The sequence below is a fragment of the Erinaceus europaeus genome, chromosome 4, assembly GCF_950295315.1.
Source record: "Erinaceus europaeus chromosome 4, mEriEur2.1, whole genome shotgun sequence".
In the NCBI taxonomy this organism is placed as follows: Eukaryota; Metazoa; Chordata; class Mammalia; order Eulipotyphla; family Erinaceidae; genus Erinaceus; species Erinaceus europaeus.
The window spans coordinates 14,432,563-14,457,134 of NC_080165.1; the positions used below are offsets into that span (position 1 = coordinate 14,432,563).

The 24,572-nt window shown below is 47.8% G+C and overlaps 1 protein-coding gene across 4 annotated transcripts in view; it reads left to right on the forward strand.

Moving 5' to 3' along the window:
• The window catches only part of FBLN1 (fibulin 1), a 90,119-nt gene that overhangs the window by 46,755 nt on the left and 18,792 nt on the right, over positions 1-24,572 (forward strand). For 2 of the 4 annotated variants that reach the window (XM_007531902.3, XM_060188763.1), the window contains 2 exons: positions 13,566-13,708; positions 16,378-16,506. In XM_007531902.3, coding sequence (XP_007531964.1) covers positions 13,566-13,708; positions 16,378-16,506 — 272 coding nt within the window. Of the gene's footprint in view, positions 1-4,468; positions 4,921-13,565; positions 13,753-13,793; positions 13,818-16,377; positions 16,507-24,572 lie in introns of those variants that run through there. The other 2 variants (XM_060188764.1, XM_007531903.3) reach the window with 2 other exon arrangements.

Consider the following 24,572-nt stretch of genomic DNA (forward strand, 5'->3'; position numbering starts at 1 on the left):
GAGGATCAGCCTTTAGCAGCTTGGGGGCCCCTGGGGTCCAGCACAGAATGACTGCTGGAGAAGGGGATGGTCACTTGCCTCCTGCTTCACTGCCTCAGGGCAAAGCAAACCAGGACACAGTGGCTCCTTGGGGCGCCTCCCTCCCCTGCTCTCCCTCAGCGGTTGCTGACCGTGTGCCTGGCCGGCTCTCGGGGGCTGCTAACAATCTTCTGTCCTGATGCCTGTTGAGACATCATGGAGCTTCATGAATAAGAAATAAGAGGGGGGGGTGCTCAGAGCACCTTACTCTGTTTACTCTGTCCCACTTGGGGGAGTTACTCTGGGGTCCTGAGAACACTGACAGTTTAGTGAGAGCAGCAGTGGCTTCTCAGTGACAAGGTAATCCAGACATAGGCCAGGGCGCCAGGCCAGAAAACCCAGCCTGGTCTCAGTCCTGCTGACTCCTTGGACTGGCGTTTTCTCTTTAGAATCCTCTCAAAGAATTTATCTCCCCTGCTTCCCAACAATCTGTTAAATCTAAAGAATTATATTAGGAGGGACTTGGCTTGCATTTCTTCTTCCTTCCTTCCCTCCTTCCTTCCCTTTCTCTCTCTTTTTAATAGAGACAGATAGTGAGGAGGGAGGGAGGTAGATGTGTACAACTGCAGCCCTGCTTCATGGCTTATGAAGCTTCTTCCCCTCCATTCCACCCACCCCACAGATGGGACCAGGGACGTGAACCCTGGCCCTGTGCCTAGTAAAGTGTGCATTCAACTGGGTGTGCCACCTCCAAGCCCCTGGATGGCATTTCTGTGGCTAACATGCAAGGATCACTCAGGGATCCTTGACAGGCAAGAGGGGAAAGAGAGAGAGAGAGAGAGAGAGAGAGAGAGAGAGAGAGGCCTGTGGTCTCTGCCATGTCTCACTCTTTCCATGGTCTTTTCTGGGCAGTGTCCCCAGAAGCTAAGGGGCAGTAACTAGAGCATGACCCAGCAGCTGGGCCACAAACCACAGAGCTGAGCCTGGGGGATGCCACTAGTCTGTTTCAGGCTTGACCACATGGTTCCCTTCTGTTTACAGGAGGAATGTTCAAAGCTGGCCCAGAAGTGGATATGGGATCAAAAACCTCCTATTATTCCCTCAAGACCCCCAGACACTGGTGGTCTTCATGGCTGGGTGGCCTCAGTTGACATAGTTCTTGCCTGAGTCTTAGGACAAGGGGCCTGCAGCCCCCGCCTCCCCCCGCTGGTTTCCTCTGGAGTGACAAGTGTGTGTGAAAGTCAGGGACATGTCAGAAGGGATAGACTTCAAAACATCAGCCAGTCTGGGCGTGGTGCCTTCCAGAAGGGACTGAGCTTGAGGATATCTCTCTCTTCTCTCTCTCTCTCATTGTGATTTCAGTAAATGTATTTTCACAGAACTTGGGCCAGATCTGCTGAGCTGACAATTTGGGACACATTGTTCTGTCACACATGGTGAGATGAAACCAAGGTGTGTGGCATCTCCTGTGCTCTATGACAGACATACTGACTGACAAGGATTTCTAGGCTGAGACAGATGGCTTACAGGGCTGTTTGAGTAGTTTGAATGGCAAGACAGCATAGTTGAAGTTGGAACTGATTAAGAGACTCAGGGAAGTGTTTATTTGTACACATACGCACTGTATAGTAGTTGTCAAGTCATGCAGGGCCTTGGAGATGAAGCCAAGCCCCGCTCTGCCCTTGGGAAGCAAGGAGTCTAGCTAAGGCCCAGAAGTAGCTTGTGGAAGGTGGGGGAGGTTACTGTCATTAATGACTGTGGCGAGCCTGAGAAAGAAAGCAGGCTGGTCAGACTTTCTAAGGGCAACAGCTGCAGGACCTACAGCAGATCAGCATGCACACACCTATACTTCCCTCACGACATCATGCCAAGCGACTGCTCCTGTCTGACAAGTTGGAGCCCACCCTTGGAAGGCTCTCTGAGAAAGTGGGAAGGATGGATTCTAGCGCCATCTGCTGGCAACATCTACTAGGCCCTTCATGAGGCCATGAGGCTGTGTGTGTGTGTGTGTGTGTGTGTGTGTGTGTGTCCTCTAAAACTCGATCTGCCTCTCACTGCAAACTGTGGAGTCACAGACAGGTTACGGGTCCTCACTGAACACCAATCTTCCTGTCAGTAGAAGGAAAAGAAAGACCAACATGAACATGAAGTGAGCTAGTGACAGGAGAACCCTGACGTACTCAGCATAGTGCTGGGCACAGTTGATGGAAATTGATGTCTTCTCTTAGTTCTCCACAGTCTTCATCAGTTTCTGGCTCCTCAGAGACCCTCAGTTTTTCTTGAATCATCTGGAACCCTCCCATTTGACTCGAACCTGGCTGTTTTTCGGCATGGGCTGTTTTTCCACATCTACCTTCCTTCCTGTCTCTCCTCTCTGCCTGTGAGCCCCCTCCCACAAAGGGCTCCCCTCTTCATTGTTCCTCAGTCCTCACGTTATGGGTACCTTGGAGTGCTAGGTGTGTCCTTGCAAAGAATTCAGAATGGTAAATGGCTAAGAAAATTGAAGGGTTCCTGCCAGGCCTTATTGGAAATGGATATAAGGAGATTCACATTCATAATAGGTGTCAAGTGTAAAATAAGTCCCACTAACCCAATGAGGCATAGAAACTTGAATGTGATTGAAGACTAGATGCCTTTCATTGGAGAATCCAAAACCACCTTGACTGTGGTTCTTCTTCCTTTTTTCTTTCTTGTCACCACTGGGGCTTCACTGCTTCAGGCCAACTTCTTTTTTTCCAATAGAAAAAATGGAGACAGAGGTAGAGAGTCAGAGAGAAATACACCCTAGCACCAAACTTCCTTCAGTATGGCGAATTCGCACCTGGGTTGCACACATGCAAAAGCAAACACATTATTCGGAAGGCAACCTTGCTGGCTATTGGCTCTGCTTCTTCAAGCTGCTGCCTTCAGATCAGAGTGTGATGAGAGTTTGGGAAGCAGAAGATACTCTCTGTCCTCATCCTCTCACCTGAATTTCGTACCTGTTTTCATCCCATCAGAGGAAATTAAAGCCTATCCCTATCCCTTCACAGAGGGTTAGAAGTAAAAAATACTTTCTCACAGGAAATTTGGACTTGTCACAGGAAGTTAGAATCTGTCTCCATCTTGTCATAGGACATTTGAGACTATCACTATTTTTTCCTAGGAAGTGTGAATCTGTCAGAGGAACTGGGAACTCATTTCCATGCTGTTACAGGAAGTTACATTTATCTCTCTGCTGTCACAAGAACTTAGAAGCTGCTCTCATCCTTCCATAGGAAGTTAGAGTCAGTGTCCACTGTGCCATAAGAACTTAGACTCTTGTCCTCACCCTATCACAAGGAGTTACAACCTTTCTTCATTTCTGTCACAGTTCTTAGAACCTGTCTCACGCTGTCTTAAGCTAGAACCTGTCTTCAAATACTGTCACAGGAAGTTAGAACTTGTGACAGGAACTCAGAACCCATTTCTGTTCTGTCACAGGAAATTAGAACTTATTTCCATCCGATCATAGGAACTTAGAGCCTGTCACTAGCCTGTCATTGGATGCTAGAATCTTTCTGTTTCTTGTCACAGGAATTTAGGGCCAGTTCTCATTCTGCTACAGGAAGTTAGAAGCTATCACCTTTCCATCACATGAAATTACACCCTGTCTCCATCTTGTCACCATTACTTAGACCCTGTGTTCATATGGTAAGCAAGAGGAAGTTACAGTCTCTTTTTAGACTGTCACGGGAGTTCAAAATCTGTCTCCATCCTGTCACAGGATGTTGGGCCCTTTGCTTTAGACAGAGTTGAACCTGAAGCACAAGGCTTAATGAGGGAAGATGTGGGGCCAGACCTCACAGCTGAATTACACCTCTGACTTCCTCATTCACTCTGTGAGAACCTTGGGGAGTCCACTGCCTCTTCCAGCCTCAAATTTCTATCTGAAACATGACCCTCAAATCCTCTCCCGCCAACACACTTTGTGGTGTCCACACTAAAGAATGTGTGGTGATGAATAGACAAGTATTTGATAGGTGGCAGCAGCTGTGACTGCTGATGGTTGAAGTGATAGCTTTGAGGATGTCTCTGAACTGCCCCCCCCCCCCACATACACACACAAAGCCCTGTGTAGCCCTGGTCATGGTCGGTGAGGGGCAGGGAGCTTGGATAAGTCTCAGGTCTGTGAGGCTGTGTAGTGAGTTTGACCCAGGTCGAGGCTCTGCTGGTGAAAAGGAGATGCGGTTCACTCTAGCACGGCCTGTCTGTTGTGTGTCCCCCGAGGGTGTCGGAAGTGGCTAGTGCCCGAGTCAGCAGCCTCGAGGTCCCCGGCACCTCCCTCAGGTGAGTGAGGGGTGCTCTTCCCTGAGTTAGATGGGCCAGAGGGGCTGTGGGACAGCAAGCCTCTGCTCTCCCACGCTGTGGTTTCTCCGCTTGCTGAACTTGCCCTAACCCTCTCCTTGTCTCTCTGTCCACTTTCTTGCAGTCGCTGCGAGCGCTTGCCTTGCCATGAGAATCTGGAGTGTTCCAGGCTGCCTCTGAGAATAACCTACTACCACCTCTCTTTCCCCACCAACATCCAAGTGCCCGCCGTGGTTTTCCGCATGGGCCCTTCCAGTGCCGTCCCTGGGGACAGCATGCAGCTGGCCATCACCAGTGGCAATGAGGAGGGCTTTTTCACCACCCGGAAGGTGAGCCACCACAGTGGGGTGGTGGCCCTCACCAAGCCCATTCCCGAGCCCAGGGACTTGCTGCTGACCGTCAAGATGGACCTCTATCGTCACGGCACCGTCAGCTCCTTTGTGGCCAAGCTTTTCATCTTTGTATCCGCAGAGCTCTGAGCACTTGCCTTGGGCCTCTTGTTGCTTTCCTCATCCTCCCCTTTGAGATTTTTTTTTTTTTTTTTAATAAAGTCTTAGCAGGTGATCCCACACCGCATGCTGCGCGTCCCTTGGTTTTATTTGCTGTGCTGGGAATCTCTGGGCTGCTTATCACTTGGGGTGAGCTGAGTCTCCCCCCCACCCCGGGCTGGCTGAGCAGTGTTTCCATTAGCTGGTGTGTTTCCCAGGAGTCCCTGTCCGTCGGGGAGCCCTGGCAGCAGGGAAACAAAGCTTGGGGGGCTCATTCCAGATCTTCTCTCTTCCCCACTCTGTGCTAAGCCTGAAGATGAAGGCAATGAGTGAGATGACCCTTGAGGAGTAGGTTTTTTAAAAAAATTTAATTAGTGATTTAATAATGATTAACAAGATTCTAAGATAACAGGGATATAATTCCATACAGTTCCCACCACCATGCCCCATCCCTTCCATTGGAAGATTCCCTATTCTTTATCCCTCTGTGAGTATGGACCAAAATTCTTTTTGGGGTGCAGAAGGTGGGAGGTCTGGCTTCTGGTCTTGCTTTTCTGCTGGACATGGGTGTTGGCAGGTGGCTTAATACTCCCAGCCTGTTTCTATGTTTCCCTGGTGGGGTAGGGCTCTGGGGAGGTAAGGTTTCAGGACACACTGGTGAGGTTGTTGCCCAGGAAAGTCAGGATGGTGTCATGGTAGTGTCTGCAACTTGGTGGCTGAAAGGTGGTAAGATATAAAATAGATCGAATTGTTTAATAGACAAGAACCTAAAGGTAGGAATAGAGCAGATGAGATTAGGGGAGTTTGTGTGGGAAGAAGCTAGGAAGTCTATTTTAGGTATGTTCCAAGGGGTCCGTAACTTTAGTAATGTTTGCCTGAGCCTGATAGCTAACATGCAGGTGGACTAAAAATATTGTCTGGAAAGGGGTTGTCAGAGTTGAGAATAGGGTTAGAGAGCTGGATTAGGGCAGAGAGTAGCTCCCAAACATGAAGAAAGTATCTGAATACCACTGACTCTTTACCCCATCGATCTGAGTTATGGCCCATGTCTATTCCGATGTAGCACAGGAAGCTGTGTGACCACTTGAGAAGTACTGAGCTCAGTCACCTCTTGTTATACAAATATGGAAACTCTTTTACTTACAAACAGAGAAGAAAGAAGGACTTCGTCACTGTGACGTGACCTGTTTGTGGCAGAGCCAGAGTCAGTCTTCTGTTCCTGGCTTGGTTTTGCCGGAAGCTCACCCATCCTCAAGTGTCAATCTTCTTGTTCAGTTTGCCTTGATGAGCAGACCAACCTTGGAGTGAGATACCTACACTCCCCTCATCCCTCTCACCCCCTTTGTTCTGTTCTAGTCACACAGGGCTGCTTGCCCTCCCCTGAATTTGCCTTCTTCTGGCTCCTGCCATGCCCTTTCTCCTGAAAACTGACATTCTCGCTGACTGCTCAGCTCTCTCCTGCTGCAAAGAATTTCCAAATTGGAGTTGCCCTAGCCCTGGGCATATTTTGTGTGAGCATTTACTCTGAGGTCTTGTGGTTGCCACCTCTTATTGTCCTCATTGTATTAGGGCAGGAGTTGTGTCTGGTATTCTCTACCCCTTTATAAGGTTTGCAGAAAGAGCTAAGTGAATATATGATTACACATGGATGGATGGATGGATGGATGGATGGATGGATGGATGGATGGATGGACGGACGGACGGATGGATAACTGGCTGGTGGATAGATTGTATTTTCAAAACTTATTTTAAATAATCACCTCTTTGAAGTCAGCAGGGAATTCAGTCATTGTGTCCCATATCCTTTCCTCGTGGTCACGATTATTCAGGCCAATAGGATAGCTTTTCTTTCATTTTCATGGAAGCACTGGAGGGTGGGGCACCCTCGGGGACTTTAGAGGTCATCCAGTGACCCTGCACAGTGACCCCCAAGTGTCTCCAGCTTAGCTTGCACTATCTCTTGGGTAAGGGTCTCCATATCTCTCACGGTGTCCATTTTAGGACACCTGGAATGGTTCTGTGTGTGCCCATGTGCACATGCGGGGAAGAGCTGAACGACCTGAGAGCTCATGTCTGCCCTGCACTTGGGGGCAGCATCCTTCCTGTGTGCCTTTATCAGGCTACTGACACTGCACCGGGCACAGGAGACAAAACAGACAGAGAGCTTGAGCCTGCACCTCACCACCTGCTAGTTTCACGGCCCTGGAGACACACTTGCCTTTCAGATTACTCAGGTTGACCTTTTGGGCGAATTTGAGGACTCCATGAAACCCTGCCGTGTCTCGACTCTTGTGCCAATGTCTGGCTCACAGGTGGCTGTGCACGTTGGTTTTCTCCTTGGTGCGAGGTATTCAAGCTTTCATTTGTGATTTAAATAGGGGATGATGATTCGGGGAGTTTACTCATATCCAAGGTTAGGGTATGTAGAACTGCCCCTCACTTCTGACTCTTAGACCTGTGTGCCCTTCTACAGGTCTTTGCCATTGTAATGAGTCGAACTCCCCAGGGGAAATGATAATAATCATATCATTATTATGATGATAATCATAATAGCAGTGATGATATCTGCCACTTATATTCTTCTTTCTGTGGGCCAGGCACTGTTCCAAACACTTAACTCAATTAATCCCCACAACTGCTTTATAACTGCTTTATGATCTCCACATCACAGTGAAGATACGGAGGCACAGAGAGGTTAAGGAACTTGCCGAAGATCCCAAAGCTGCTTATAGGTGGGCCTGGGATTCAAACCCAGGCAGCCTGGATCTAATGTCGGTGACTTGAAGCCCTGCCTCGTGCTGTTTTAAACGCTGTGTAGAGAGGCAAGGTTATTGGGGTTAACCCATGCTGTCCGATTTTACACTGGTCTTAACTCAGAAAGCCTGCATATAAGCCCATTCTTTATGCCTAAGTTTAGAGCAAGTTCTTTTATTAGTTGAATGGGGAGGCAGTGTGGTGTAGAGAAAAGGCCAGAGATAATGTGTACAAAATGTTATCCAGTGAGTTTGGACGGACACAGTAGCATAGTCCTTGGAGCTCTCTGGACCTGAATAATATATTTTTATATTTACTTATATAATAATAAATACGAATGATAAATTTTATAATAAACAATAATGAAAATTAAAATAAATAATAATAACTATAATAAAAATGAATAATAAAAATTTTAAATATTTATTTGTTTTCCCTTTTATTGCCCTTGTTTTTTTTAATTGTTGTTGTAGTTATTGTTGTTATTGATGTTGTTGTTGTTAGATTGGACAGAAAGAAATAGACGGGGGGGGGGGAAGACAGAGAAAATGAGAGAAAGACAGACACCTGCAGACCTGCTTCACCACCTGTGAAGTGACTCCCCTGCAGGTGGGGAGCCAGGGGCTTGAACTGGGATCCTTATGCCAGTCCTTGCGCTTTGCGCCACTTGTACTTAACCCGCTGCACTACCGCCCGACTCCCAATATATTTTTTTAAGTGCAGCACAACTAGATAAAATATTTTTTTCCACCAGAGGTGTTGCTGGGGTGCAGCACCTCCACAAGGAAGGCTTTACTGCTGAGAGCAGTCCTTCTCCCTCCTCCTTTCCTTTTTTATAGAGAAGATGGGGAAGACAGAGGGGGAGGACTGAGGAAAAGAGACGCCTGCAGCACTGCTTCGTTGCTTGTGAAGCTTCCTCCTGCAGGTGGGGACCAAGGGCTTGAATCCAGGTTTAACCACATGCGCCACTACTCAGCCTCTACATAAGCAAATTTTCAGGTCCATGGACAAATTTACAACTATTGGTGGTAAGCATCCTTACAAACTCCGAAGTACAATTTATGCCCCCCTCCCTGCTATTGCCGTCTTTGCAGAAGAAAGTTATGGGAGACCCCCAGGATAGCAGGTAATCCCTAGAAAGTCCATTGACCAGAGACTGGGAGGGATTTTTGCTCATTGCAGTGGTTAGTGTGTGCAAGGAGCTCATGGAGGGACTTTGGGATGGAGCAGTCTAGACCCTAGGGACTTCCTGAAACTGGGCCAGCAGCATTCTCCACAAGGTCAAGACCTCACGGTAGAGAATCTACTGGAAATGAAAGAGAAACATGGCGATAGTGGAGATCCCTGAAGAACCAAGCCAAAAACAAAGGGGCAAAATAAATACTAAAAATAATCATTTATGAAACTTTCCAGAAATTAAAAAAAAAATAATTCCAGAACAGAGCAGTTAGCTCAATCTGTTAGAAGCACCAGACTTGTAAGTTAGATCCCAGAGGCCAAAAATTCAGTCTCCAGCAACACCTTATACCAGAGCTGAGCAGTGCCCTTGCTTTATTCTCTCTCTCTTTCATAACAATTACATAAATAAAATTTAAATTCCATACTGAAAGGACATGTAGCATACCTAAACATTATCTCTTAATTTAATTTAATTTTTTGTCATCAGGGGTATCACTGGGGCTCGGTGCTGGCATTTATAAATCCACTGCTTTTGGCAGCCATTTTTTCCTTGTTTTTATTTTTAAGGTGGGTGGGAGAGAAAGCTTTTTTTTTTTTTTTTTTTTTTTTGCTTCCATGGTTATTGCTGGTGCTTGGTGCCAGCACTCTGAATCCACTGCTCCTGGTGGCCTTTTTTTTTTTCCCCCATTTTATTGGATAGGACAGAGAGAGATTGAGAGGGGAGGAGGGGAAGGCAGAAAATGGAGAGAGAAAGATAGATACCTGCAGACCCACTTCACCACTTGTGAAGCGACTCCCCTGAAGATGGGGAGCCAAGGGGCTCAAACTGGATTCTTGTGTGGGTCCTTGCACTTTGCACTATGTGCGTTTAACCCGGTTTAAATGCACCCACCCAACCCCCCCCCCTTTTTAACTTTTTATTTATTTATTGGATAGAGACGGCCAGAAATTGAGAGGGTAGTGGGAGATAGAGAGAGAGAGGCAGAGAGACACCTGCAGCCCTGCTTCACTACTTTCAAAGCTTTCCCCCTGCAGGTGGGGACCAGGGGCTTGAATCTGAGTCCTTGTGCACTGTGACGTGCGCTCAACCAGGTGAACCAGGTGCACCACCACCTGGTCCCTTCTTTCTATTATATTTGATAGAAGGGAGATAGAGAGGGAGAGTGAAAGAGAGACACCTGCAGACCTGCTTCACCATTCATGAAGGGCCCCCCACACACCACAGGTGGGGAGCTGGGCTTGAAACTGGGTCCTCGCACATAATGATCTGTGCGCTTAGCCAGTCGGACTACCTCCAGGCCTCAACATGATCTTTTCAGACCAACCAATACCAAATGACAGTTTAGTAAAATCATGAATGTTAAGGAGAAAACAAACAAATGTAGGTGTCAAGACAAAAAAACAAATGACGGGTGTCGGGCGGTAGCGCAGCGGGTTAAGCGCACATGGCGCAAAGCACAAGGATTGGCATAAGGATCCCGGTTCGAGCCCCCGGCTCCCCACTTGCAAGGGAGTTGCTTCACAGGTGGTGAAGCAGGTTTGCAGGTGTCTGTCTTTCTCTCCCCCTCTCTGTCTTCCCCTCCTCTCTCCATTTCTCTTTGTCCTATCCAACAATGAACGACATCAACAACAACAACAATAATAACCACAACAAGGGAAAAAAATGGCCTCCAGGAGCAGTGGATTCATGGTGCATCCAGCAATAACCCTGCAGGCAAAAAATAAAAATAAAATAAAATAAAAAACAACAAATGATGTACAGAGGAAAAACACTATTGTTAGACCTTTCCACAATAACTAGATGCCAGAGGGAAGGCAGTCACATACTTAAACTGCCCGGGTGATTTCATATGCAGAAACACTTTGGGGCACAAAGGACACCAACTACAACGTGCAGAATTATTACCATGAAAGAATTCAGTCTATAGTTATATGACCATAAAGAATCATTGCATTCTCATTATGGATGTGGTGCATCTATTAACAGGTCATAAGTAGGTGGTCAGGGGATTGCTTAGCAGTAGGGCACACCCTTTACCTGGCGTGGGGCCCTGGGTTTGATTTCTGGCATCCCATGGGAGCACCACGGATAGCACCAAATGGAGCTCTGGATGATGGAGTAGCACTTTGATGCCCCTCCCTTTTTCCTTTCTTTCTCTCTAAGTATAAAGAACTAAAAACAAGGCTGGGAAAGGTCTCTTGGAGGTGTCACACATGTGTGTGCCCAAGTAGTGCATAAAAAAAAAAAAAGACAGCAGTAAATAGTCAGGTGGTAGCGCAGCGAGTTAAGTGCAGGTGGTGCAAAGCGCAAGGACCTGCGTGAGGATCCAAGTTCGAGCCCCCGGCTCCCCACCTGCAGGGGAGTCGTTTCACAGGCGGTGAAGCAGGTCTGCAGGTATCTATCTTTCTCTTCCCCTCCTCTCTCCATTTCTCTCTGCTCTATCTAACAATGACATCAACAATGAAAAAAAAAAAAAAAACAAGGGCAACAAAAGGGGAAATAAATAGATAAATATATATATATAAAAGATTATTTAAATAAATAAATAAAGACAGTACAGTGGAAAGTGTGAGTTGACTAGGGAGAACATATCAAACAGCAATTTAAAGGACTGTATTAGTGGTGATGGTTTTACTACTGTGCCGCACTATAGAATGAATCAAATAAATAAACACGGCGTATTCTATCATCTCTGGTGTTCTTGAGAGCCAAGACTGATACAGAAGAAAGGAGTTTCTTTTGTAACGGGGATTAAGACAGGTGGCATCTGGCAACAAGAAGCATTAGAACAAAGTATGCTGGGTTACTAAATTACCTCATTCATAAAAGAAAGAGAGAGAGAGAGAGGCCGGTGGTGGCACACCTGGCTAAGCACATGTATTACAATGAGCAAGGACCAGGGTTCCAGCCTCCAGTCCCCACCTGCAGGGGGAAAGCTTTGTGAGTGGTGAAGCAGTGCTGTAGGTCTCTGTCTGTCTCCCTTCTATCACCCTCTTCCCTCTTGATTTCTGGCTGTCTCTATCCAATGAGTGAAGATAATTTAAAAAATTAAAAATAAATAAAAGAGAAAGATTAAGTAAAGTTATTCTTGTTTTACTTAAAAATATCAGTATGGACTGTCTCATCCAATAAATAAAGATAAAAAAATTTTTAAAATATCAGTATGTACTCATGATGTGCTGTATCTTTTAAACTATCCACTGAAGAAGCTACAATTAATGAACTGGACACATATGCAGATTATGGTACTAAAATGCCATTTTCCTGCTATAAAAAAATAAATCTAAACTTCCTGGCTATAAAAATGCAAGATGACACTACAGTAAATAGTTAGAAGGCTATCAAAGACCACTCAACTCAGAAGGACTTGGGAGCCAGTCTGGCCAAAAAAAAAAGAGGGAAAATTTAAGGATAGTAAATGCAATGGATAGCGCACTGGGTTAAGCGCACATAGCATTAAGCACAAGGACCCGTATAAGGATTCAGGTTTGAGACCCCAGCTCTCCACCTGCAGGGAGGATACTTCACAAGCGGTGAAGCAGATCTGCAGGTGTTGGTATATCTCTCCCTCTCTATCTCCCTCTCCTCTCATTTTCTCTCTGTCCTATCCAATAAAATGGCTGACAGGAGCAGTGGATTCGTCATGCAGACGAATTGATAACCCATTGATAACCCTGGAGGCAAAACAAACAAACAGATAAATGAAATGGCTTGAGATCTCAAGTTAAATCCATGAGTTTAACATTAATCTTAAGAAAACAAAAGCAGGGTAGCGCAGTGAGTTAAGCACACGTGGCGTGAAGTGCAAGGACTGGAGTAAGGATCCCGGTTCAAAGAAACCCACTGAGGCAGCTGCTGGCAGAGTTTGGACAGAGGTAACTTTGGGGATATGGGCAGGGTCTGTGGTTATTCTGGGACACAAGGAGGGACCTTGGGTGACTTCCTTGACTTGAGGGGTATAAAGGCATTTTAGTATTATATATATGTGTGTGTGTCTGTGTGTGTTTGTCTGTGTGTGTGTGTGTGTGTGTGTCTGTGTGTGTGTGTGTGTGTGTTTACCACAGTTTTGCTCAACTCTGGCTTATGGTGATTCTGGGGACTGAACCTGGAACCTTGGAGCCTCAGGCATAAGTCTTGCAGAACCACTGTGCTGTCTCCCCAATGCTGTATGACTTTCTCATATTCTTTGAGCACTTCTTTGTTTTGTGTGGTTTTACGTATGTGTTCTATTTTACGATGAGGAAATTTTTAAAAAATAGATCCAGCCAATGACTAGAACCCACCACTAGGTTATCTTTTTCCATCCTGTCACCTGACACTGGCATTGTGGCTTCTTTGTGCTGGGCACTCACATATACCCTCTCATTCATTGTCCAGGACTCTGGGAAGGCAGGAGCAGTCTCCCTGTCCTCCCTGTGTCCCTGGCACCTGGTACCCAGCAGGTATGCCATACATACTTGATGAGTGAGTGAGTAAATGAATGAATGAATGCCTTTGGCATTGTAGGAATAGATACTTCATTCATGCAATTGGCATATTGTAGTTTCACTTACCTCTATGTGGGCAGATGGAATCTGGGAGCATCTCTAGAGCTCAGGCCCCAATACTGCTTGCAGGAAAAGCCACAAAGTATCCCCACCCAGCAGCTGGGCTATGGACACTACACGTCTCCCACAGAGTCACTTCTGGGATAAGTGGTCCCTCCCAGCTGCCTGCTCTTCCCCCCCCCCCAACCTGCCATCTTGGTGGTAGCTGTGGCTCTGACATTTCCGTCTGTTCTTGGGGTTTGGTTCTCCCAGGATGCACCAGGAGAAGACAGACACCATCCGCTGCATCAGGTCCTGCCGCCCCAATGATGTCACATGCATGTTGGACCCCATTACTACCATCTCCCACATTGTCGTCTCGCTGCCTACATTCCGAGAGTTCAACCGCCCTGAAGGTGAGTGCTTACTTCCACAGCCTGGAACTGGGATGCCAGACCCAGTGGAGTCACTGCCAGGAACGCTTCCCTGAGAGGTAGCAAGTGCTCTTAGAGGTCTTTCAATGCTTGAGCTGAGAGCTTGGCCCCAAGGAACCATTCCCCGGTGAGACCTGGTTTGGTTTTGACCTTTCCCTATCTCTGCATCTCATCTGTGTTGCCAGGTTGCACCACACCATTCTGGCACCTTCTCTCTGGTTAACAGCCATTCAGCAGATTAAAAGCCAAGCAGCTTTAAACTGCTTCTGTGCCAAGCACTGGAAATTCAGGGGGACTTCCAGGAAGAAGTGGCTTCATGCTACTGCCTGAGTGATCAACAGGAGGTATTTTGGTGAATATGGGGTTCAGGGGGAGAGGAGGCTACCACACAGAACACACCTGGGAGTGTCAGCAGGAAGTAGGAATCATGGGCACTTAAGGAACTAAGCCAGGTTTTTTCTGGCTGGAGCAGTAGGTGCTTGGCAAGGCATGGACTGGAAAGGGTAGGCGAGAGCCTGAACTTGGCCTGGGGGTTCAACTCCAAGGCTTCGAGGGTTGTTAAAGAATTGCACCTGGTGGTATTAGCATACAGAAACATCAGCCTAGAGGCCAAGGAGCAGATGAGCTGGAGGGACTGAACAGATCCATGGGTTCAGGAGGAATGGGATCTGTGTCACCACAGCTGGTCTGCCATGTAGACCAGAGGTCACTCGAGTTTCACTGAGGCTGGGCTTTGGCGCACAGACACGTGGGAAGCTAATGTCTTTTCCGTTATCCACCAGCAACGGAGGCTCCCATGTGCCATAGCATAGAGCCTGACCTGGGGTGGGGAGGGCAGGAGAGGCTCCCCAAGGATTCAGTTACCCAAAGATGCAGGAGACCTGGGCTCCCTCACCCATCCACACGCTCTTTTAGAAAAGTGGAGTGTAGGGGCTGGGTGGTGGCATAGCAGATTAAATGCATATAGCACAAAGCACAAGGACCCATACAAGGATCCTGGTTCAATCACCTGGTTCCCCACATGTGTGTGGGGGGGTGCTTTATAAGCCATGAAGCAGGTCTGCAGGTGTCTATCTTTGCACCACCTCCTCCTTCTATCTCTCTCTCTCTCTCTGTCTATCTATCTATCTATCTGCCTGTCTATCTCTACCTACCCCTCCTCTCTCAATTTCTCTCTGTCCTATCCAATAAGATGGAAAAAATGGCCACTGGGAGCAGTCGATTTGTAGTGCCAACACCAAGCCCCAGAGATAACCCTGTAAGAAAAAAGAAGAAAAAGAAAAGTAGGTTCCAGAGCCTGCACAGGGTGGCACAGAACTGGAGCAGGGAAGCACCCATTGTCTGGTCCACCAGACCCCAGACAAACCCTTCCCAAGGTCCTAAGGGCTGACTTTGTGGCCTCTTGGCCAGTGCAGACCTGTGAGTAGCTCTGCAGGTGATCTCCAGGATCTGTAAGGATCCCCCATGAGCATCTAGAGCCTTGAACTTCAGGCCTTGACCTTCAGCACTGAGAGGACCCTGCAAGGGCACCCATGGGTTGCCCCATTCACTTTACAGATGAGGAAACAGGCCTGGAGAACAGGCGCCTCTGAGTTCTCCCAAAGCCAAGGTAGGCTGGGGCCTGGTGTTCCTCACCCCGCAGGGCAGTGTACTCCACTTCACAGCCTCTGGATGGTCCAGTCCCTCCCTACTGAGATGTGACTTGTCTGATGTGTTAAGGGAGGGTGGGTGACAGAGCAGTTTCTTTGCTAACCTTCCACTTTTTTTTTTCTCTAAAGATTTACATATTTTTTTCCTTTTTATTTTTTTTATTTTGCCACCAGGGTCATCGCTGGGGCTCAGTGCCAGCACACAAGTCCACTGCTCCTGGAGGCCATTTTTTCCATCTTATTGGAAAAGGCAGAGAGAAATGGAGAGAGGAGGGGAAGACAGAGAGAGGCAGGGAAAGATAGACACCTGCAGACCTGCTTCATCACTTGTGAAGTGACCCCCCTGCAGGTGGGAAGCCGGGGGCTTGAACTGAGATCCTTGCGCGGGTCTTTGCACTTTGTACTATGTGCACTTAACCTGGTGTGATACCACTTGGCCCCCAAAAATATATTTTAAAAATTATTATTTTTTATTTGATGAAACAGAGAGAAAGTGAAGGGGGAGGAGAGACAAAGAGGGAAAGAGAGACACCTGCAGTACTGCTGCAGTGCTAGGGAAGTGGAGGTGGAGATCAAGGGCTTGAACCTGGGTCCTTGTGCATGGTGACGTGAGCTCAACCAAAGGCGCCCCTGCCAGGCCCTACCCCCCTCCGACCCACTTTTGCCTCATTTTCTCCCTCTTTCTCTATTTCCATCTTCACTGACACTCATAACAAACTGCTAATTGCTTCTTAGCGCCAGCTCTGCTACTGATTAGCTTGCTGACCTTGGGAAAGATCCAGATCTCTCCACAGGCCTCAGTTTCCCTGGTGAAAGGAGAAGGAGGAGGAGGACGAAAAGGAGGAGGAAGTTAAGGAGAAGGAGAAGAAGAAAGAGAAGAAGGAGGAGAAGGAGAAGAAGAAGAAGAAAATAGGGCTAGGATGTGCTCCACAGCCCTTAGGGGTCCCTCCGGTATCCTGCCCTGAGCGTGACCCCTTCCTATGTCTTTGCTTCTCCTCCCAGAGATCATCTTTCTTCGTACTCTCACTCCATTGTATCCTGGCAGCCAGGACATTGTCTTCTACATCACGGAGGGGAATCTGCGGGACTCCTTCGACATCATCAAGCGCTACATGGACGGCATGACTGTGGGTGAGTAGCCGGAGACATCAGGTCTCTCCAGACTTTCTCCATCCCCCGACTCCAACCACCAATGCCAATGTCTTAGCCAGGGTCTTCTGTGCCAGCCTCTCAGGAGAACCTCCTTGGACTGACACAGTGTCCCTCTGAGCCTCCTTTCTAAATCTGATATTACCTACCTTTCAGGGTCCAATGAGAACCCCCCACAACACACACACACACACACACACACACACACACACACACTTTCTCTCTCTCCACCAACCCCAACATGAGGAGCCAGAGATCTGGAGCTCTCAAGGGGGTTCCTGTGGGCCTCAGTCTCCCCACCTGTAAGTGGGTGGATTAACTAGGCCCCTGTGTCTCACACTGAGAACTTCTGGCACCAACACACAGTAAAGCACTCACCCCGGCTCTTGGGAGTTGTGTGTTTTGATTCTTAGAGTGATGGGAGACTAGCATGCAGGCAGTCAGGGAACTTGGCGTTTACTCTCAGCCTGGAACTGTCTTCTTCAATGGTTAAGAGACAGAGGTCACAGCTCCCAGATGTAGGCTTGTGGGAGCTCCCTCCTTGGAGACTGGCAGCTTGAGAACACAGAGGGTAGTCAGCGGTGCCAGGTAGAGGTAGTGAGACTTGGTGAAGACAAAACTTTGGCGAGAAACATGGCTCAAGGGCCACTCTTTTGGGAGTCGGGCCCCTGCTCCCGCCTTTAGGGCAGATGCTTCACAAGTGGTGAAGCAAGTGTGCTTCACCTTCACCCTCCATTTTTCCCCTCTCCCCTCGGATCTTCTATCTATCCTATCTAATAAAAATAGAAAGGAAAAGCAATGGTTGCCAGGAGCAGTGGATTTGTAGTGTAGGCACTGAGCCCCAGCAAGAACCCTGGTGGCAATAAAAGAATTTTTTTCACATCTACCATTTGGAACATGGCTTCAGACTCTGAGAATTTTCAAAACAGCTGAGCCACGGGGGTCCAGGCCATGTCCTCAACTGGGCTTCAGTTTCACCCTAGTCACCAAGAGTGGGAGTGTACTTGGTGATCTGCCCTTGGCCCCTGGCAGAGTTATTCATAAAATCATCTCTAGGTGGCGCTGCTGGACCTTGGAACCTCATCCTTCACACCCAACCGTTTTTTTTAAAACTGGCAGCTGGAGCCAGGGGATCGTTATTCCCCTGTTGCCAAAGAGGCATTTATAGCACCTTTACAAGCTCTTAAATGGGTTCGCACGTTGTAAACATGACTGAGTCATCTGGGGGGCTCCCCACCCCCAGCCTCCTCCTCCGCTACTTGGCAGCAGGAATATTCAGTTAATTACAATTAATGGTACATTAGTTCTCACTGGGACCCCCAGGGCAAGACCGTGCAGCTTGTTGTCAGCAGTCATAAAACTTGCTGCTTGCCCTCTAGTCACTGCCCACTCTGAGCCTCAGTTTCCCCTTTGTTAGAAGAAGAAACTTCGGAGTCGGGCGGTAGCGCAGCGGGTTAAGCGCATGTGGAGCAAAGCGCAAGGACCGGCGTAAGGATCCCAGTTCGAGCCCCCGGCTCCCCACCTGCAGGGGAGTCGCTTCACAAGTGGTGAAGCAGGTCTGCAGATGTCTGTCTTTCTCTCCCCCTCTCTGTCTTCTCCTCCTCTCTCCATTTCTCTCTGTCCTATCCAACAATGACATCAATAACAACAATAATAACTACAACAATAATGAAAAACAACAAGGGCAACAAAAGGGAAGATAAATATAAAAAATAAATAAATAAATAAAGAAGAAACTTCAGGTCCCCTGCAATGAAGCAGACTGAGGGAGATAGGGCCGAAGGCTTGTCCCTCTTGTGGGGGGCAGTCTAAGGATACCGGCACAGAGACCTGCCTTCCGCCTTTACCAGCCTGTGCCTCGTTCAGGGCCTGTGCACTTAGAACCCAGATGTTGGGACCTTCGATCTGCCATTCACTCTTTCCTAGGCTTCTACACTCTCCTGGATCCCCATCCCCCTGTCTGTGCTGGGCCCCCTAGCTGGGCGGTGTGGAGGCACAGATGGGTGACTACCACTTGGCCCCCAAGGGCTTTGCATTCCAGGTGGGGCTGGGAGGAAGGGAGCCGGCCTCATAAACACATCATCAAAATGCTAGGCTGGCGCAGCCGTGCACGGGGTGGTGAGACGCCTCCCCAGCTGACAGTCCTGGGAGGTGGGTCCTTGCAGTGTTTGCTCCTTCAGAGTCAAGAGAATTCTTCCTTGGGTGGCCCAAGCTGGGCATCTGGGCAGCAGCCAGGCTTAGATCCTGTGCCCATCAGGGCATTTTTCTAGCCATGTCCATGCTCCCAATGGAATGAACTTTGGGAGTCTCTGTTTCTCGGCTTCCCATCCACTGGGGCAGAAAATCCTGGCATGGCAGAGCCTGGGGATCTGGAAACCTTCTCATCCATCTCCTTTTGTAGAAGGGAAACCGAGGCCCAGAGAGGCGAGTGGGCTGGCCAGTTCTCTCATGGGGACTCAGGCAGGCAAGGGGAAGGGGGGTGGGGGTCACAAGCACCGTGCCCCAGAGTAGAGAGCTTCCTGGGAATGGAATGTGGATAGAGCCACAGAGACAGCACAGCCATCCTTCCCTGTGCTGGGTCGCTCATGTCCTGGTCTTTGGAATCCCAGGCTGGTGTTGTGGAGGGTAGAAGGGGCCGGCTGATCCTTGGGAATTTCTCCTGCCTCAGTCCTACCTCCCTGGTGGTCTAGGGTCTTCCTTTCCTCATCATGACACAGGCTCCATCTGGTTGGGACCCTGGAGTTTGCCTGGTGCTAATGTCATCTAAGGCTAAGGCCAGAGGGGGCCAGGGTCCTGCTGAGTTGAATCGTGTGGTGTTTCATGATGGCCTCTCCTTTGTCAGTTGCTGGCTTATTTCTCTAGAGTCTTCTATGGGGTCCCCTTCCCCATTACTTTATTCTGCAAATTCCTTTTCTCTTCTCTTCTCTTATTTTCTCTTTTTTTTTTCTCTTATTTTCTTTTCCTATACCAGGATCACTGAGACTTGATGCTAGCACTGTGAATCCATGCCTCCAGTGGCCATTTACCCCTTCTCTTTCCTTTCTGTTTTATTTGACGAGACAGAAAGAAACTGAGAGGAGAGGGGGAAGATATAGAGGGAGAGAGAGAAAGAGAGACACCTGCAGACCTGCCTTTCTGCTTGTAAAGTGTCCTGCCTGCAGGTGGGGAATGGGGACTCAAATCTGATACACGTGGCAAGGTGTGTGCTCATTGGGTGCACCACCACACAGCCCAGCCTATCCTGTGATTTCTGTATGCCCAAGAGCTTTTGGAGTTTGGGGCTTTGCCTTCCTGGCTCAAGGGAACCCTCAGCAAGGTTGTGGCCTCACCCACCTGGTTGAAGCCCAGCACGAGCATCCCGGGAATCTTGGCTGAAAGTGACCCCCCACACACACACACACACACATCCATCAACCAGGTCCTCAGTGGCAACTCCAGGCTGCCTTGAGCAATGCAGGAAACAGAGTTAGATGCTCATTTGCAACTGAGAACTGATACACACTGGGCAGAGGGGGCTTGCAACTTTGTTTACTTGGCAATGCAATTGTCTTAGAAACCCTTTCTGTGAGTGGAGTGGGAGGAAGCATTTTCTGGAGCTGCAAAGGCCAACCATCTGTTGCCCCCACCCCTGGAAGACCCTGGGGGCAGGACTCTTGGGTCCCCATAAACCACCAAGCATCCCATGCTGCCTCCCAGGAAAAGCTGTCTGCCTACTTACAAATGTTTGCAGAAATAGGTCCCCCAGCCATGTCCTGTATAAATACCAGACCCTAGAACTGGGAAGGCTTCCTGGAGGAGGTGTGATTTGAGTTGAGTGTCTGCACAGGATAATACCAACTAACACCTTAGTGAGTGTCAGGAACTGATCCTCCGGTACTTTATCAGCTCACTAATTCTGTGACTTGGTGGCAATCTTCCCATGAACTGATGAGGGAGCAGGGGTCAGACAGGGCCAGAGGCTTCCCAGGGTCTAGTCTCCCTCAAACACTCAGTGCCAGAGCCCACAGATAACTGGCCCTGACTGGAGCAATGTTTCTGAGAGTGTGGGTGTCCCGCTCAGGATCCCAAACCCTGAGGCGACCAAACAACAGAAGAAGAAAGTGCTAGAGCCCTAAAAGGGTCAGGCCTTCCCTAATGTAGCCTTTAAAAACCCATTCTTAGTGGGGATAAAGGTGGCTCTGAAGCAGGCCCAGTTTGTTGTCTTTGCAAAGCCCAGGACAGCCATCCAGTTACATTCCTCTTTACCCAGCTGTCAATGAAAAATGAAGAATGCATTTCCAACCTGTGCAAAAATGCTCTATTAATGCCCGAGGTATTCTCGGTCACTACAAAGCCTTCCTCCTCCTCTGCCGCTCAGGGCTCAATCCTCCTTATGCAGGGAACCAGCTGGAGTCAGTGGCTGCTCCCCCAAAGGGTCTTTCAGACCCCTGGCTGTGAATTATCAGCCACTTTTAACTGGGGTGATCCCAGGCAGTTACCCCCTGAGGCCACTGGCTGTGCCCGTATGGAGCCACAGAACCTTGCCCCCAAACCCTCCCTGATCATTTTATTAATTAACCAATGTATTTATTTTCATTATCTCTTTCTTTTTTTTTTTTTTTCTCAGATAGATAGAAAGAGACAGGGAGTTGGGCGGTAGCACAGTGGGTTAAGCACACGTGGCGCAAAGCACAAGGACCGGCATAAGGACCGGTTCAAGCCCCTGGATCCCCACCTGCAGGGGAGTCGCTTCACAGGCAGTGAAGCAGGTATGCAGGTGTCTGTCTTTCTCTTATTTTCTCTGTCCTCCTCTCCTCTCTCCATTTCTCTCTGTCCTATCCAACAATGATGACATCAACAATAATAACTACAACAATAAAAAAATAAAGATAACAAAAGGGAATAAATTTAAAAAAGAGAGAGAGACAGAGGGAGAGATGGTAAGACACTACAGCACTGAAGCACGCATACACACACACACACACACACACACACACCGTGAACTGGAGGTCAGGCTCTAACCTGGGTCACATGTGTGGGCAAGCCACTGCTTTCCTAGCTGAGATATCTTGCCAGACTTTAAGCATTTTTCTAAGGTGGGGGAGAATAAGTCTGCTCCTATGAGGTTCACCAACAAAGCCATTGTTAACTCCCTCGAACCCAGAGCAACTAGAATGCTTGTTTTTAGACACATAGGTTAATTTTACATTTAACCCTCTGAGCCTTGACCAGGTTGATAATCAATGGGACTCACCTCACACCTTTGAGAAAGTCTGTCCATCCTATCACCAGATGTGACATGAACCTGAATATTGTGACACAACCATGCGGTTCATTAACTCCTGGTGCCCTGGGACTTGGGTCCCGGTCAGGCTTGACATCCAGGCCTCAGAATACTCAGGTGACTACCTTGCTGAAAGCTGTGCTGGAAAGCCTTGAACTCTGCAGCTTACATGGACTCCTCAGGCCAACAGCCTCTGAGGCAACTAGAAGCTTCTAGAAAAGGCCCCTCTCAGTATCCTGGGACTGAGGTTCTATAAATAGCTTCCTTGGTTTTGACATGAAACAAGCACACCTGACGCCTGGTGTGGGAGTTGAGAGTCACAAAAATTCAGCTGGAGTTGGTGGGTGTTTAATCATGATCATCATGATCATCATCATCATCATACTATAGTAATTAATAATGTTAGCAGTAATAATAATAGAGCAATCTTAGAGCTACCCATCAGCTCACTCCACCCATCACAAAGTAAACTGATGAAAGAGATGGATCTGCTTGTTGTTCTTCCTGGTCAGAGTGGGTCATTTTATTTCTCAGTCTCTGTATGAAGAAGCCTTGTCTTCTCCTCCTCGTCTTTCTTTCCCCCTCCTCCCAGTACTGCTCAACTCTGGCTTTATGATGGTGATGGGGATTGAACCTGGGACTGTTGATGCCTCCAGCATGAAAGACTGTTGGCATAATCATTACACTGTCTACTCCACCCTTTACCTTTATTTTCAAAATCACCGGCACAAGGAATGCTGCTATTTTCCAAATACTGAAAGGTAATAGAAATTCATGGGGGATGGTTTGGATGTGTAAGCATTTTGGAAAGGCCCTCCAGGTCACTGTGATTTGCTGTGCTATCTATAAAACATTTGGATTTTTATAAAAGCCTAGAAAGTATTCTGAATGTCTTACAAAAACAAAGCATTACAATTCAACTTCTCCAGAAATTGCACGTCGTGACATTGAATTGGAAATTAAATTTTTGAAAGCATCATATTTCCTCGTTGCTTCCCTAGTTTTGGGGAAATTGTTTAACATTTTTGTGTTTACCTTTCCTGATCAATAAAATAAGATCAGAGAGATCTTTAAAAATAAATAAAATAAAGCATAGGCACAGAGCAAATCCTTGTTGGGACTCCCCAAAGTGTCTGCTTTGGGCCTCATGAGTTTCAAAGTCTTTTGCACACAGGACTAAGGAGACAGCATAATGGTTTTATAAAACAACTTTTAGCCTGAGCTCCCAGGTTCAGTCTCTAACACCACCATAAACCAGAGCTGAGCAGTGCTATGGTAAAAATAATAATAGTAATAAAGTAAATAGACAAAAAGTAATAACCAAAGTCTTTACACATAAACTGTGAGTGAGAGTCCCTGACTCTTACTGAGGAGACCTTGAATTTAACATTTGCCTTGACCTGAGACCTACAGGTGCCATTCAGGTGCAGGTGCTAGTTTGAGGCCCAGCCACTCCCACAAGCCGTCCCCCAGCTCAGTCCTGACTCCGTTGTGGGGGAGCCCTACTCACTCCCTTGTACATGGGGGCAGTGATATGATCACGGGGCAAGCAGGACTGCAGACCCACTCATTCCTCAGTGGCCATTGAGCACCTACTATGTGTTAGGCAAGGAGGTGCAGCTTCTGCCTCTGGGGAGACTCATGGTCCCCACATAGTGCCAGGAGATTATAGTGGGAGGTGTAGAAGCTATGAAGCCTGAGCATCCCTGCCTGGGCACATCTGGGTGGGCTGCAAGGAAGAGGCAGTAGCCAATGGAGACATAGAGTGTGGGGTGCTCTAGGACCTCCCTACCATCCCCAGTGTGATGGTATTTTCACCCTCACATCTGAACTATATAGATTTGAAAAGGGAGGGCTTTATTTGTAAATGGGGGGCCTTGAAGCCTTGTCATGTTGAGAGAAGCTCTTCTGTAAGAATCATGGGGCTCACATGAGTCCTGTCAGTTCTCTGTATGACACCCAGGTATGCAAAACTCAGCAGTAACCCTCCAGTGCCCTGGGGTTTGGAATATTCTCTCGATCTGCATTGATCCAGGAAGCTCCCACCCCAACACTCCATTATCTGACCCTCTGTGCTCCCTGATCAATGCCTCAAGCCGCACCTGATATAGTAGATCTACCATTTTGAGCTGGCTCCATAGCCTATCCTCCTCTTCAGCTAGCACAGGTTTAAAGCCTTGATGTCTCAAGACTGTTTATTACTGTATAGATAAACAAACAAACAAAAAGAAAGGAAAGAAAAAAGAAAATATATCAGTTTTAGTCAGGAACAGGAATGAGGGCTTCCTGGTAATCTGACCTTAGTCTGACCTTAGCTGGAGGCAGGCTACGCTTTACTATACCTCCCTCCTTTCCTTCCTTCCTTCCTTGCTTGCTTACTTTCTTCCTTTTTTCTTTATTGGAGGATTTATAGCTTACAGTCCACAGTAAAATACAACAGTTTGCAAATGTGTAACATTTCCCAGTTTTCCACAGAACAATTCAGCCCCCACTAGGTCCTCCTCCTTTGCCATCCTGTTCCAGGACCTGAACCCTTCCCCCACCCTAGAATCTTTTACTTTGACGCCATACACCAAACCCAGTCCAAGTTCTGCTTTGTGTTTTCTTACTTTTCAACTTCTTTTAAAAATTATTTTTCATGATTTAATAGTGATCAACAAGATTGTGGGATAAGAGGGATAAAATTCCACACCATTCCCACCACCAGCGGTCCATATCCCATTCCCTCCATTGGAAGCTTTCGTATTCTTTATCCCTCTGGGAGTGTGGACTGAAGGTCTTTATG